Below are 17,018 nucleotides of genomic sequence, written 5' to 3' on the forward strand. Positions count from 1 at the left end.
CCCTAAAACTAATTGAACTAATTAAAACTAATTGAAACCTCTTATCCCAAGACACTGAAAAAGAACACTGAAGATTGTGGACTATCCTTGGGAAAAACATCCAAATGTTTACTACGACATGTTTTATATGCACGTTAGAGTGAAATTCATATTGATATTAAGCATATCAAAAGAAACTAAATGAGGGTGGTACTTCCTATACAGGAAGTCTTCCCGATAGCTCCTGACAATCAGTGCTGCTTGATAATCATTCGCTTATGTAGTTCTCTATATTAAACTAAGAAAAAAAGAAAAAAAAACGCTTAAAAATTTTTTAAAAATCAATGGTTCTTGGATAGTACATTGATACAGTCAGCATCTTTATATGTTAACTGTTATCATCCCATTAGTACATGACTGTTAAGCAGTGAATCAACCATACATTCATGACCACTAGTTTAAGGGAGTAGATTAAAAAGACTTTAGAATTATAATTCAAAGAATCTTAATAGGGATTATCTGTTATCCCTGGAGTAGGAAATGTTTTTTTAACGCCCCTCGGATATACTTAATGAGACAGAGAGGCAGGGACAGACTAACTTCCTGAGTTTCAAAGAGCCAAAAATCAGGCTGTCTCTCCTCTGCGTTCTGAAACAAGTAGTAAGAAAGATACTGATCAGCTTCATTAGCTAAGAAAACCGAACTAGAAGTGTAGTTCTTGTACCTGTGCCTAAAATAGACTTTCGGTCTCCTTCCCGCTGCCTATAAAGTTCAAACGTCACAGACTGGGCAACCAGAAAATTCAACACCCGCCCCCCGTGCTCCTTTTTTTGTTTTGTTTTGTTGGAAGGGAAAGCGAAACTTGAATGTCAAGTACTGCAAGACAGTGCAGGTAAGAAAAGTGTGGGGGAGGGAGAGTTCACTGACCGTATGCCTTGGGGAAACATACCAACAACTACAGGTCCCTCAGTGAAACACACCCAAGAGGTCTGATATAAAAGTCTAAAAACAAGTGCGTGGTGATGAACTCTGGAAGGATGAAGCACGAGGGTCGCAAATTAGAGCTCAGCAAGGTCAATATAACGACTGAGACTGTCTCAAAATAAAAAGTAAAATGATAAAAAGGCCTGGAGATGTAGGTAGTTCAGCATGAAGGCTCTGGGTTCCGTTCTCAGTACCGGGGCGGGGGTGAAGAGAAGCCTATAAAAAAGCAAATCCAGCTCCTATGCAAGGGGCACTCACCAGAGTCTGGCTCATACTGTTACTATGAAGGCTAAAACAAAAATAAAAACAAAGGAAATGACAGGGAGCAAAATGAAGTACAGACACCAACTCCAAGTCAGTTAGATAGAGAAGCAATCTGATCTAAACTGCCGGGGTCCAGTGCTTCAGTAGACAACCTTCAAAAACCCCGGGCCCGCAGAGCACCAGGCCAGAACCAAATCCTCCACTCACCCCGCCCGACCCCAGGTCTGCCCAGAGGCACCCTGCCTAGGCTACAGTGACTCTTAAGTCCCCCTCGTACAGCCTCGACTCGCGTCGGTATTTGGGACCGAGGGAAGAGTGATGCTGTTGGGAGGGAAGTCTGTTCTCTCAGAAGTCGACTGACGGCCCCATTTCTTACCTTAGCAGCGTCGGTGGCAGTACTGCTTCCAGAGGACCAAGGCACAGGAAAAGAACCCCCTCCGCACGCGTTGCCCGCTGGGAAACGTAGTTCGGTCCTCGGCGCCAGACTATGGCGCTAAGGCTTCAGGGCGCTTTTGTAGCTCTTCAGGCGCTTCCTCGAAGAATTCGGCCACGCCCTCAGAGCGCGATGCACCTTGGGACTTGTAGTCTTAGTTGGACTCTGTGGTGAGCAATGGAACAGAGACACTGTGGAGACGGAACTCTCTCACCCCATTGGACGTTGTCCCTACCTGGCGTCTGCGCAGTCTGTGGTGGCGTCGTAATGCCTGGGGGAAGGGAAGACGACGGTTCTCGAATCGCTGCCTCTGGGTTTCTGTTTTTCTCTTGACAGGATTTGGTCTTTGGTTCTCCGTTTTTGGTCTGTCGCACGCGTCCCGCCCTCCCTATTCTCTTCCCCATTACTTGGATCCAGCCTTGGGCATTCACGTCAGCCCTCTTACCCCTCCTTGAACCCCCTCCCGACCCCGGGGCGGTCCTGGCGCGGAGGCGGTAACTATGGAGAACATGGCGGAGGAGGAGCTGCTACCCCTGGAGAAGGAGGAGGTGGCTCAGGTCCTGACCCCGGCCCCGGACTCGGCTCGGGTCCCAGCTGCGGCCCCAGATTCGGCTGTGACTCCGGCCTCGGCTTCAGCCCTAGCCCTTGCCCAGGCTCCGGCCCTGTCCCCGTCTCTAGCCTCTGCCCCTGAGGAGGCTGAAAGCAGTAAGTGCAGGAGGCCCAGATCTTTCTGCCGCCGAGAAGCGAGAAAGTCGCCTGGCTGGGGAGCAGGGAGGGCTTTCCCTCCGGGATGGCTTTTATGGGGAAGGCAGGCTTGGGAAAACGAGAGGGCGGTGTTGCGGGTGAGAGTAAAATTGATGTATAGATGGATGAAGGCACCTCCGTAAACCTCGAGGCAAGCCCACTGCAGCAAGGTGGAGGCCAGAGGTGTGGCGAGGTGGAAGTAAACGTTGAAGTTAGGGTTTTTTGCGTTAATCGTCGTTTTTATGGTACAGATACACGTAGTACACTTAATTTAGTAGTTTCCCTCAGTCCGTTCTGCTTTGCTTACCTCTTTCCAAACGTGACACAATAAATCGAGGCAACCTGTTACGGTTCTGACTGCCAAGATTTAGAAAACATTACGGTCAACTAGCTTTTCTTCTCTGACATACACAAAGAATAGATGAGCTTATCTCGTTACTCCATTTTGTTTGGACACTTGCTTTCAAAAAAATCGAAGCTGATGAGTTGAGGAAAAAGTCTACTAAATTATGTGTCTCCTCATACATAAATGCCAGTTTAGTTTTGTACTCCATCAGAAGTCGTAATAGCCCAGATTATATGTTCCAAATGTGTTTTCATATTTTCTAAGTGATGGTACAGAAATGTTAAAGATTTTTAGTTGATACTAAAAGATCATCTGAACATTTTCAAATGTTAGGTCTGAGAAAGACTTAAAGAATTCTTTCAATAAATGATTTTGTGGTCCATAAACTGCCCTTTATACTCTTTCTAAATTACCACTTGAAATAAAAGAATTCATCAGCTTTATTACCTCTAGACCAGTTTCAAATTTAATGTTTATGAAACACTGGGATAATCATTGTCTAAAATAATTATTTGCAATTTTAAAACGACATATATAACTGCTAAAAAGAAAAGGCTGATCACAGGAAAGAAAAAAATCCACATGGCTCATGTAAGCCCCTCATAAAAAAGTTTGCAGGTGCAAAATAAGACCAGTTATTTCTTAAACTACAACTATGGTAAGTGAGTAGAGGCTGTTTACATTCTTTCTGAATAAGTGATCTCCAACCTCACCATTTCAATTAATGAAAAGTGGTTCAGCAGCTTTAGGTAATGCATGCTTTCTCCACTTCCCCACCATTAAAAATAAACATAGTTTGGAAAGACTTACATTTTTCAAAATTTGAAGAATGTGTACTATTTGAGGAACCTAAGAGCTCAACAGAAATGAGGCAGAGAAGATTGGATGATAGGAACAGCTATTTTGGAGAAAATGACATCTAAATACTGATTTAGTATCATCTTGTTTTGAAGTCTCATCTAGCTTTTGTCCTTCTGTCTCCAATGGTCTAAATAGGCTGTATCTTATTGGATTTTATTATGTACAATAGTATAAGCAAAAACCTTTTAAAGACAAGGAGATTATACAGAAACCATTGTTCATTTTCTGTTAGTCGATTCTAAATACTCTGTAATGCTGTCATTTTCTTGAATTGTTTTACATTGTTTTGATATACTTAATGCTACAGTATACGAAGTTGTACTCAAGGATTTCAAAGAAAGAGACAATATGGTAACTACTTTTAGGCCAGGATTATCTGGTGGTGAAACACTATTCTGCTTAAATGGTTATGTTTTGATCTGTGCTGTTTCGTTGTTATGCCCTCTTTTATCTCAATCTCCACTCCATTATTTACTTTTTTATCTTTATCCTTTTAATTAAAGGGAAAAAATAGCAGGATATATTATAGTAACCCACTTTGACTTTTCATTACCTTGATTTAAAGCCCTGTTTTACTCTCACCATCTGGTTTTTAACTGATGTTCCCCTATTCTGTTTTGCTGGATAGTATCAGGTTCGAAAGTTTAGGCATCAGCTGTGAAGATAATGAGATTCATTATGGTGCCCATTCTTGTTGACTTTTATCTACTTTTGAAGACCTACAATGTCTCCAATGTTTTGGTTTTGTCAGTTTTATTCTTAACTGTTTTGTTCAATTGTATTATAACTAACGATATAGGCAATTCTATTAGAGATAGCGGGAGGCATTATGGTAACCATTGTTGATCACCTTGTATTATGTTTTTACATTGTCTATTATGTCCACCCCCTTGACTTGACCGATTCTGTTCTGTTATGTCACATTTGGTTTTACTCTCTTCCAAAAAAGTAATAAGAACCGTGGGAGCAATGAAACCCAAAATGTGTAATAGTCATGGTACAAAAGAGAGGAAAAGAAAGTGCTCCAAACTATATAACTGCATGTATATTTAAGTGTATAAGATAGAAAATGATATCACAGAGTTTTATTGGATCAATGAACAGAACTGTTTGCAGTATCATTGATGGAATGTCCACTTTATAAGCTTTAATTTTGTGACTTGAACAATTATTTCTAAGATGACAATATGTAATCCATTAACTAGTGATTTCCTACTGTTCATTTTTTTTTCTGTAAATCTGTATAACTTGTACCCTTTCCCTGCTTTTTTTTCTTTTCTCCTTAAATAAAATTTAAAAACAAAACAAAACTAAAAATCCAAACTACATTTGAACTGTAATACATATTAATCATTTTTAAAATTATTTTTAGATCTAGTTAAGTCCTCTGAAGTCAGTCATAACTAAGCAAGTTGTAAATGGCATAGCTGACATAGAATTGAAAATTCAGGAGAAAGCAACAGAAAAGTTATAAAAGCCTGGCATTTTAGACTCTCACCTAATAAGAGATTTGCTTACTAATTTCTGGATTATTACTGTTACAGAATGCAAGTTGAATAACTTAAATACAGATTATTTGGTTTCTATTCAATTAGAAAGTGATTTCAAAAATACAGGCATATTACAGATTTTTAAACAGTTTTCTTCAGTAGTGGACCACAGGATTTACAGACTCCTCTTATTTTGTAGTATTTAGTGGTTACAATAAGTTCCATAAGCATATCTTTATGTAATGCTATACATTTGCTTTTTACATATATAGTTCTTTGAACTGTTAAAGCCAAGACAAATATAGGTTGTTTTGTACACTTGGTTTTTTTGTTTGTTTTTGTACTAGAGATTGAATATAGAGTCTTTGCACTGTGCTGCATCTCCAATCCATTTTTTATTTTTTATTCTGATACAGAGTCTCACCAAATCACAAATTTTTCTAGGTGGGCTAGAACTTTAGAACCTCCTGCTTCAGCCTCAGAGAATCCTTGTGTTATGGATATACACCACCACTACTGGCTATGTGAATTCATTTCTTGACTGTTACTGCCAAACTTAGTAATCAAAGTTTTTTCATTTGTTTGTTGTGAGACAGGGTTTCTCTATGATCTTGAACTCACCATCTTCCTTCCTTAACCTGTCAAGTACTAGGATTACACATAATAGAAAGTTCTTGATCAAGCAGGAAAAATTTTCCCTAGTTATAGAAAGTGTATGCATTGTAAGTCATTTGAACAATACCTAGTATAAGACGTTAGCCAGTATTTATAGTTTTTTGGTTTTGCTCATTTAAAAATAAAGTAGAAAATCATCTTTTAATTTAAGCAGAAATATATGATAGTGCTGAGTTAAATTCTAAGATTATTAATACAGTGTGCTACTACAGCCAAAAGACTAATAATCTTTTTTTTTAATTTTAACAGACTAGGGCTTGCTGTATGCACTGGGCACTTAGCCATCAGAAAAATAAGGCATAGCCTAAGCCTTCTTACTGCTTGTTTATAAAGAAACAGCAAAATACACAAATTACACAAATGAGTGAAGCTTAAGAGAAGAAGACAGGTCACAGTGTCAAAATTCTTGAAAAAATGATTGTACTGATTTTCAGTATTTTCTTTCTTTTTCATTTCATTTGTATACCCAAAAACCTCACTGTACCATCATTTTTGAAGGTCACCAGAGACTTTTCTATATACTTTGTGATATTTACAACTGTTTGTACTACATAATATTGAGCATGTCTTTTACAGACTTCTGGGACTTCTTTATCACCTTGATTCTCTTTACTGTTTATCTTTTCTATGGCTGCTTTAATTCTTTTTACTCAGCCTTTCTTGTAAATACCTACATCCCATCACTTTCAGATTTTGTCCATCCATATTAATCAGTGGATTTAATAGGCTTCAGGGATCCATCACACTATACCTAATCAAGAGTATGATAAACATGTTTTGGACTCCAAAACTTGAAACCACTTATTGCCTGAAGAATAGAGTCTTATATAAACCTGCATAAATTTTATGCCTCCCATGATCTATATACTACAGTTCTGGCTGCATATTCTTCTATACCCTCTGTCCCCGCAAACATACCAACTATATTCTATACACTCTGTCCCCCCAAGCATACTAACTACATTCTAGCCAAGAGCTGAGTAAGAATGGCTATGGTTTTTATGTTTCAGGATGTTTTTGCTCAGGTTTTTCTTTTTCAGTTTATAAAGCCAGTCATCAAATCTAATGGAAATTCTGTTCATACCTTAAATAATGCTGCTTCTTCAGTAAAATACTGTTAGTAGTATGTTAGAATTAATTACTAATTCTTCTGTATTCCCAAAATAGTACTACCTTACCTCTGAAACTCATTCTACTATGTATCACAGTATTAACATTAATTGTATAATTTATATTACAGAATTAACATATTCTCCAACATAATTGAAAGTTCTTTAAGACAGAAAACATGACAAAGTTTCAGGGTAGAAACTTTTTGTAGAGTTATATTAAGTGAAATGTTAAAGCTGTGAAGATAAGCATTGGAGTTTTTTTTCCAACTTTTACTTTGTGAAGTGCTTTGCTGATTTAATAAACTAAACTGTTGTAGTATTTTCCATTTAGCTTCTAAAACACTATACTATAGAAAATAAAAGTATAAACTGGCATGTGATGTGATCAAATAAAAATGGCACTTAAATTGTTAAAACAGGATTTTCTAATTCTTAAAATTTTCTTGCAGAGAGACACATCTCAATTCAAAGGCAGCTTGCTGATCTAGAGAAGTTAGTTTTTGAAACTGAAGGAGATTTTGACTCTACCAGTTCACTGAACTGTGATAATCTTGATACAGGTATTTCTATGCCCCCTCCCTTAATTTGACTGATTATTTTTCAGCTCATAAAAAAAGTTTGCTGATGATAGACTTGTTTATCTTATTAAATTAGAAGGATAGGAAAAAACGCTTTTTTTAAACCCAGGAAACTGATCACTTTCTATGTGCAAAGGTGCTGTGGTATAAATTAATACTCCTCAAGGAATTTACAGTCTCACAGAAATTTAAAAGCTGTCTATTGTTTTAATTAGGTATTGTATTGCCTACAAGTAAGAGATCCCCAAAACAGTGTTTTAAGTAATATGAATGTAGCTGGGTGTGGTGGCGTATGCCTGTAATCCCAGCACTCAGGAAGCTGAGGCAGGAGAATTACTGGAAGTTCAAGGCCAGCCTGAGTTTCAAAGTGAGTTCACAACAAGCCTGAACTGGAGCTGGAGGTTTAGCTCAGTGGCATAAGCACCTGCCTTGCAAGCAGGCTGTCGTGAGTGCAATCCTCGGTACCGATAAAAATGAAAAAGACAAAAAAAAAAGTAAACAAGAAGCCTGAACTGCATAGTGAGATTCTGTCTCAAAAAGACAGTAAATAAATAAACAAGTTAGAAATTTTTTATGTAAAAGTCTCAATTTAGAGCTAATACAAGTTCACAGTTTTATCAGTGTCTCTTAGTTCTTTTATTCTATTCTGTTCTCCAGTCTAATGCTTGGTTTTTATAAAGAGCGCCTGGTATTTTTTTGAAGTAGAGAATGTATGTAAAAAATAAATTTTACCTATTCTTGCATTGTTTTGTAGTTGAAAAATTTATTAGGTTAAAAATTACTACATTACTGGTTATTTCTGTATATTTTATTTTTTTAATTCTTTTGAACACTATTAAAGCTCTTATTTGAGAAGCACTTCTAATTAAATAAGATGTATTTTGATGATGCATAATCTTTTGGGGAATATGTTAATGAAGGAAGAATTTACAAGTTCACTAATATAATGAAATTTTGATTGATGACCCTAATCATGCCCTCTTGTTTCAGAATAGCAATTCTATTACATCTCATATACTTCCTATATTTACTCTGTTTTTCTACCTCCATATGTTAGCTATCTTTGTTGCTACCAGCATAATAGAATACCATAGCAGATAATGTATGCATCTCTGCCCAACTCTTCCTCTGAGAGTATGAAAATTTCTGTCCTTTCCCTGTCCAAAGTTCAAAATAATACCCTATGTGGCAAACCCGTTTAGCTAGAAACTATCATACAGTTTATATTTCTTCAGTTTCTGCATTGTTAGTGGCAAAAAGGGCATCAGCTAGCCACAGAGAGAATAAAGGAATCAATCATTAATCATGTGTACAATTATTATGAATTACCTTCTGGGTAAGGGATCATGCCTTTCCCCTAAAGTTAAGAAAGTTTATTTACATACTTTTTTTATTCTTCTCCTTTAAGGGAAAAAAAAAAAAAGACTAAAAAAAATGGGAGGAAAACATGGAAAAGGCCTTTGTTAGGTGTATTGTAGCTAAGTCCAGACCCTTATATCTAGAATATTCTGTGCTTTATTGGGCTTTTTTTCTTTTTAAGGAAATAAACAGGCTTGTCCATTATGTCCTAAGGAAAAATTCAGAGCTTGTAACACTCATAAGCTTCGTCGACACCTTCAGAATTTACACTGGAAAATCTCAGTTGAATTTGAAGGTTAGTATTTTTGTGCTTACTAAGAAATTATGTACGTGAAATTCAGCAGTTGTTACTTGTATTAAAATTTTATTTGGGAGCATAATTAAACATTTTCAGTTTTAAATTATGAGAGATAGGGCTGGGAATCTAGCTCAGCAGCACAGGCAAGCACGAAGTCATGAGTTCAAATCTTGGTTCTAAATAAAGATAAAATGTCCCATTTTTGATGTATTGAATAAAAGTCCATACATATCTATAGGCAAGTATATACATATGGCACAAGTTCAGCTTAATAAACATTTATAACCAGGTATTAGTGGCACATGCCTGTGATGACAGTACCCTGGAAGTCTGAGGCAAGAGGATCACATGGTTGATACCAGCCTGGGCAACTTAGAGACTCAGCAAAACCTGTCTCAAAAAATTTTAAAAAACTAGGGATATAACTCAGTGCAAAGGTTCAGATTTAGTCGCTAGTACCACAGAAAAATAAAATAATTTAGTAAGCACCTGTTTTATACTGGGTATTCTGGCTTTAGGAATCTATGTTGCCTATTGAACACTATCTTACATATTAACTGGGCATGATGATACACACCTGTTTATCGCAGCACTCAGGAGGCTGAGGCAGGAGGATCAATACAAGTTCAGGGCCAGCGTGAATTACAAAAATGATATCTTGTCTCAGAAACCAAAACATAAGTAAATAAACAAGTTTACATTGCCTTCTTTAATAGAACAACTTTTACGCATATTTTGGAAGGCAAGATAAATATAGTACAATAAGAAAATAAGACGATTAGCATCAATATTGAAAAAAACAGATAACATCTTTCTGCTAATGGCTTAAACTACTACAGTTAAAAATGTTCAGAAAGTTGTGAGAATATAGTCTTTCTACTGTAGATAAATGGAAATTAGAAAAAAAATTATGACAAAAATACAATTTGGGGAAATAAATTTAACAGGAGGATTCATAGGGAAAAGAATAAAGTTAAAAGAATAAGATTTTATCAAGTTAAAATACTTCCTAAATTCTGAAATAATGAATTATTACATCATTTTTGGAAAAATTTGTAACTATTTTTTAAAATTTAAATATAGATCATTCCATTAGGCAGTTTTTCTCGTGAGTGCTATAGAAGTAAAAGAATCATTGTGCAAGGATAGATGTACAAGGATATCCATTACGCTGTGTACTTTTTGACAAAACTTAGAATTAATAAACTTAATAGGAAGACTCAGAGGGTAAAGACATAGGCGACCGTTGAAGGAATATATTCTATATATGCCAGCTAACTTGGAAGTATTTCCATAGAAGACTACTAATGAAAACAGCAGTTATATAAGGAAGATTTCATAATATTCCATTTGAATAATAACAGAAATGTCCCGCTCCAAAACCCCTAAATATCAATCTTAAACATGTATATAACTATAATTGGATATGATCATGTGATACAGAAATTGTTAAATAATGCTTATGGGACATTTCAACCAAAGTGGATAAAATATCTAATATGAGACCTGCAGAAAAGAAGCCAGAGCTATTTTCTTCATACTGGTAAAAGGTTGTCATTATTTAGGCAAAAGAGAATTAGAAATTAATTCTGAGGCCATAGTGTCTCTTAACTATATATGAATATGTTACTGACTTCTTAGCAAAAAATATTTTATTTTGATTTAAAATTTTCTTCTATATCCTTCCCCACCCCACTGCCAGTATTGGAGATTGAACCCAGGCCTTCACTCTGATCTACATCCCCATCCCTTTTTTTTAAATTCAGAACAGGATATCACTAAGTTACTAAATTACCCAGGCTAACTCAGACTTAATAATCCTCATACCTCAGGTTCCCTGAGTACAGAAATTATAAACGTATCACCACACCTATTTCTGCCATTGTTTATCTTTTAGGTTTGGTCTCTTATTTTCTTCTCTTACATGGCTTGCAACAGCTGTGGTAACTCACACCTGTAACCCTAGCTACTCTGAAGGCTGAGGCAGGAGAATCACAAGTTTGAGGCTAGCCTGGGCAAGTTAGCAAGACCATGTCTCAAAAAAAAAAAAAAACTTAATATTAAATGACAGGCTTCTAAGTAGTTGGCAAATATGTTGAAGGTAGGAGCAACAAGACACATGCTTTTGCACTGAATGTAAGATTTAAGGAAAAAAACTCAAGAACGTTTGAATTTAGGAGTTAAGCAACCAAAAAAATGAAATTGTCTTATTTTGAGCTGGAGACACCTGCATTGGGACCAGAAGTGAGGAAGAATGCCCAGACACCAAGTTTAGGAATATAAAGACTGAAATACATTTAAGTGGAGATGCTAGGTAACCTCTAGTTGTGTCTAGCCTTTTCCTGAGCCATGTCAAATGAAAAGAAATTATACTGAGCTACATATAAAATGTGTAATATAGTTAGTGTATATAAGTAACAAGCTTCCCTTTTTCTTTTTTTTTTCCTTGTTTTTGTTGTTTATTTATTGTTCTGAGAAAGTGTCTTGCTATGTAGTTTAGATTGGCTTTAAACTCAATATGTGACCTCAAATTTGTAAAGATCGTCTTGCCTCAGCCTCTCAGGTGCTAGACTTTACAGATGTGTGCCATGACACCCAGCTCTCAAAACTTCCTTTTACTCATATATTTTTAACATTAAAAAAGAGCTTGATGTCGTGGTACACCTATATAACCCCAGCACTTGCGAGGCTGAGACAGAAAATTTAAAAGTTCAGGGACAACCTGAGTTACATAGGATATTTAAGGCCAATTTGAACTACATACTGAGACCCTATCTCCAAAGAGAGGTCAGGCAGCATGCTGGCCACAGACCAGATTCATCTGTATGTACATAAACTGGGGTTTCAGGGAGAGGTTGGGGCTAGAGGTATACATTTGGCATTTGTCAGCATACGGTAGTACTTAACCATGAGATAACCATAGATATATTTATCGATGGGAAAAACAAGTCAACCAGGCTGAGTTTTGGGGTATTTTATATATAAGAGGGATGACTAGATGTAAGTTACAAAAAGAAAAAGAGTGGTGACCTGTAAACTAGAAGATAGCTTGAGTTAGGAGAGACTAAGTCATTATCATTTATCTAAAAAGTAGACATGGTTCAAGACGAATTGATAAGGGCTGGGGATGTAGCTCAGTGGTAGGGCACTTACTAAGCAAGTACAAGGCTCTGGGATCAGTACCTAGCACTGTAAAAAAAAAAGGGGGGTAAGGAGTTCATTAAACTTAACTAGTTTGAGTAAGTTTTGAGATGCTAGCCAAATTAATCATTCATTGATACTTAATAGGCAACTGGAAATGAGGATTTTGCTTTTAAGGATGATTTATTAACTTCACCTATAATTTGGCATTCTTTCTAATAACATAATCATGAAATAAATCATGAAAGTAATTTAAATTACCATGGAAAAAATGCACATAGCTGACCCAGCCTAAGGAATATCTACATTTTAGGGTGTGAAAATCAGAAAAAGATTTGTAAAGTAGATCAAGAAAGATGGGAAAAGAAGCTCAGCATGGTAATACACCCTCTTAATCCCACCTCCTGGGAGGCTGAGGCAGGAAAACCATGAATTGGAGGCCACTCTGGGCTACATAGCAAGACTTTGTCTCAAAAAAAAAAAAAAAGTAAAGTGAACCAAGATAGTGTCATAGATGAGGTAAAGGCTAGAGTAGCAAAATATAGCACAAAGCAAAGATGAAGCTTAAAGTAAAAGTTAAAGAGGCAAAGTATTTGATAAAACTGCATACTGCCAGGTGCGATGATGAATGTCTATGATCCCAGCACTTGGGAAAGTTACAAGGTGGATCACAAATTCAAGGTTAGCCTGGGCAATTTTGTAAGATCCTGTCTCAAAATAAAAATAAAAGGGTCTAGGAATGTCGTCCAGTCTGAGAGCACTTACCTAAAACAGCTAATCGAAAAACAAAACAGGCAAAAAAATCAGAATTTAAAATATCACCTGTGTTTGTTTAAATATATGTCTCATGTATAAACCAAAGCTAAATAATTATGACGTAAGTGTAAAGTTAATCCCAGCCAAGTGTGGTGGCTAATGCCTATAACCCCAGAAGGATTGATGGGAGTGTAAGACTTGTCTGGGCTACAGAGTTCAAATCCAGTCTAAACTACATAGTGAAAAGGAAAGGAAAAAAGTTAATCTTAATTCTTAGCAAATAAAATTCATTCATAATTTTTAATGCTAGTTGAATATTTAGTGACAACCAACCATTTTCCATTCTAGGTTTTAGGATGTGCATTTGCCACTTACCTTGTCGACCAGTAAAACCAAACATTATTGGAGAACAGGTAATCAGATGTTAGATTTATTTTCAGTTTTATCTTTTTTAAAGAAAATGTCATATTTATTTGCTTTATAATAACACTTAAACCTACTCAAAAAGCTAAGAAGTGATTCTTGATTTAAAACTAAAATGTGCATAATAGCAGTGCAGTTACTTTAAAATTCTGTATCTGAGTGCTTTTAGAGGGTCATAATAGAAAAAAATATGAAAAATGTATAATGTAAGCTATAGAGTTCACTAACCGTATTTCTCTCTCCCTTCAAGATAATATCACTTTGTGTTTTTGTCAAGTAAGTAAACCTTTGGATGTGAAAAAGAAATAAGACCAACAAAATAAAGGGGAAACTATGAAATGTATAAAAATTTATTCTATTGAACTTATTTTTTAATTTTTAGTTTCAATTAAATTGCTTTTTATGTTCAAAATGAAAACCAATTTAATAATTTTGAAATGTACAATTTAAATAGAATAATTTTTAGATGAATTTTCTTTATGTATTGCAAACATATACTAATAAAAAATGATGGAAAAAAAAGATTTTGTAATCCTAGCAACTCAGGAGGCCAGCCACGGCATGACAGCACAAGTTCAAGGCCATCCTAGGCAATTTAGCAAGACCCTATCTCCAAATAACATTTTTAAAAGGACTGTGAATATACCTCAGCATTAGAGTGCTTGCCTACCATTGTGAGGCCCTGAGTTCAATGTCGAGTACTGCAAAAAATTAAAAATGTAAAAAAGAAAAAAAAATAAATTTTGATCATGAAATAGGAGATCCAAATATCTGTGAGTTAGTAAATATCATAGTATGTTTCAATTTCATATTCTTTTCCCATGTTCATTTGAAACTTAATTTGACAGAATCTAGAAACTCTGACATCTTAATACTATAACTTTACATGTAGATATGTTTATTTTTAGAATAGAGTTATCAAAGGATAATACAAACTGTAAATGTTTTTGTGACATGCTCCTGAATGCATTTTATTTTGACAGATCCTCATGTAGAATTTTTCCTTTAGGTCACTGAAAACAATAAAGTAATGAGAATAAAGGATTCTTGAGCTATAAGTGTAGCTTAGTTATGAGAGCATTTTCCTAATGTATGAAGCCCTGGGTTTGACACCCAGCACAGCCAAAAAATAAAGAAAGAAAGAAGAAAAAAGAAAAGAACAAAACTTGCTTTAAACAGTAGTAAGTGCACTGCCTGGTCTGGCCCATCAGCTCAATCCAAAGTATTTTTAGTATAATAACTGTAAAAACCATGTGTAATATTCTTGTCTATTCTGTACTATCTATAAAGTCACAATTAAATAGAGGATAGCAATAAGAGTAAAAGGTATCAAAACTAGTAAACAGACATAGTAAACGTTGCTTTATTTTCAGCTAAATGAGAAATTACAATTTATAAAAATAATCTTATACATCTAACATTTAGTGGGGTTGCTAGAGCTCGCTCAGATTTTCAGAAATCTTATGAGCTGGTGATTAAATATAATTAAATATTAAATCATATAAACTTAGAAATATGTTATAACTAAAAAGTAAGGGTAATAAATATTCAGCATTCCAGGTTACATTTTATTTTACTATTATCTGTTTTCATCTGTATATAGGCAGTGTTTTATAATGATGCAATATTGGACATCTCTGTCCAGTCTCACATTCCCTAATTTCAAATTGTTAGTTTGGAATTAATCACAATTATAGCTTCATAGAGTATTTATAGCAAAGAAGTTTGAAAATACTATAATTTAGAATTGCTGGGCATGGTGGCTCATGCCTGTAATTCCAGCAGGGATGCTGAGGCAGGAGGATCATTGTGAGTTCGAGACCAGCCTGGGCTACAAAGTGAGGTCAAGGCCAGCCTGAACTGCAAAGGGAGACCCTGTCTTTAAAAAAAAGAACTTTATTGCCAGTTTAGCATTTATCAGTACACCATAGTCAACATGACACCATTTATAATGCACCTTATGGAAGATACAGTGTAGTTATTTACTGAGTAGAATGGATAGAAAAACTAGGAAACAAATTTAACCTACTATAATTTTAAGATTTAAAAGCATATGTAAATATAGGTAAAGTACATGGCAAAATTAACATTTTCTATGCCATTACACCCAAGAAACATTACCATATTTGCAATTTGAAACTTCTACTCATTGTCTTAGTAACTTACTTAAATTAAATACTCTGTTTGATAGATATCCAGTAAAATGGGCGCCCATTATCATTGTATCATTTGTTCAGCAACAATCACCAGAAGAACTGATATGCTAGGACATGTTAGGCGTCATGTGAATAAAGGAGAGACTAAGTCCAGTTATATTGTTGGTAAGTTGAGCAATCTCATTAAAATATTACTAAGTAGATCTTAAAAATAGTCCAGATATACTTTTTACACAATTGGCAGATAAAATACACTGGTTAAACTAAATATTTCAGTTGTCTACCAATGTATCACTTCAATTTATTTTTCTTTTTGTGAATTTCCTAATAACTTTTAACAGATGTCTTTGGTAAATGGTGTAAAAATATAAAGTGGTACTCAAGAAAATACAGGTTTTCCTAATGACAGCTTTTAACACAAAAACTGTGTTACTGGTATAAAAACACTGGATAGAAAACACTAGACAGAGTGAAATAAAAACCTTTATCCTGGGTAATATCAAATTAATAGCTGCTTGGCCTTTCACTTGCTGAGCCTGTGGTACACACCTGTAATCCCAGCACTTGGGGAGCTAAGGCAGGAGGACTGCTTCAAGTTGGAAGACAGCCTGGCTACATAGTGAGATCCTGTCTCAAAAAAAAAAAGTTAACCCCTGTAGCCTATATAATGCACAGTATGTAATAATTAACTTCTGTACATCTAGAATGATTGTATATATCCTTAAGAATTGGAAAAAAAAAAGTTACTGAGATAATTTTCTATAAAGCTTTTCTCACAGAACTTTGAAAATGCTATTATTGTGAGATATGTTATATACCTATTTAGTGGGCATAGCAGGTTATGTAACACTAAGGAAAATTACTATCCTTAGGCATTGTAGAAAGAGAAACATGGTTGCCATTCAGTTAATGTGTGATTATAATATCAAGAACCAAACAGAGGATCTCAGTTCCTTATGTTTCACTTCTTGAATATTCATAACATCAGTATTTTGAGTATAACTAAAGGGTTCTAATATATATTTGAATATAATTTGTGATTTTAAATTATGAGTATACTGATTGTTAAACTGCTGTGATGGAAATAGAATAAAATCAAAGTTATTTAAACTCATTTCTTAACAATTATAGATAGCCCTGTAAAATATATTTTGCAACCAGGCCTGTACAAACATGTGGTATTTGATTTATTATTTTAGGATCCCTTGCTTCATTTTAAGGTGATTGTCCTTAGGTATATCATAAATGTATCAATGTGCAGGATTTTAAGTGAAGATACTTTTTCATTCATCATAAATTTCAGGTACTGCTAGGCATAGTGACACATGCCTTTAATCCTAGCACTGCGGAGGCTGAGGCAGGACAGTCACTGAGTTGAGGCCAGCCTGGGCTACATAGTGAGTTCAAGGCCAGCCCGAA

General features: G+C 35.4%; 2 protein-coding genes across 7 annotated transcripts in view; one reads left to right on the forward strand and one right to left on the reverse strand.

Moving 5' to 3' along the window:
• The window catches only part of Swt1 (SWT1 RNA endoribonuclease homolog), an 85,641-nt gene extending 83,849 nt beyond the window's left edge, over positions 1-1,792 (reverse strand). Inside the window, 1 exon segment of the mRNA XM_013157956.3 lies at positions 1,604-1,792. The gene's annotated coding sequence lies outside the window, so the exon portion shown is untranslated.
• A 147-nt stretch (positions 1,793-1,939) lies between these two features.
• Trmt1l (tRNA methyltransferase 1 like) overlaps positions 1,940-17,018 on the forward strand; it is a 42,163-nt gene continuing 27,084 nt past the window's right edge. For 2 of the 6 annotated variants that reach the window (XM_063240168.1, XM_063240170.1), the window contains exons 1-5: positions 1,942-2,365; positions 7,338-7,448; positions 9,007-9,120; positions 13,369-13,433; positions 15,635-15,764. In XM_063240168.1, the coding sequence (XP_063096238.1) occupies positions 2,161-2,365; positions 7,338-7,448; positions 9,007-9,120; positions 13,369-13,433; positions 15,635-15,764 (625 nt within the window). In that variant the 5' untranslated portion in view covers positions 1,942-2,160. Of the gene's footprint in view, positions 2,366-7,337; positions 7,449-9,006; positions 9,121-13,368; positions 13,434-15,634; positions 15,765-17,018 lie in introns of all 6 variants that reach the window. The other 4 variants (XM_063240171.1, XM_003474875.5, XM_063240172.1 and 1 more) reach the window with 3 other exon arrangements.

This window comes from Cavia porcellus, unplaced genomic scaffold (genome assembly GCF_034190915.1).
Source record: "Cavia porcellus strain 051 isolate PalLab524CR breed Dunkin Hartley unplaced genomic scaffold, mCavPor4.1 scaffold_29, whole genome shotgun sequence".
Lineage (NCBI taxonomy): Eukaryota > Metazoa > Chordata > Mammalia > Rodentia > Caviidae > Cavia > Cavia porcellus.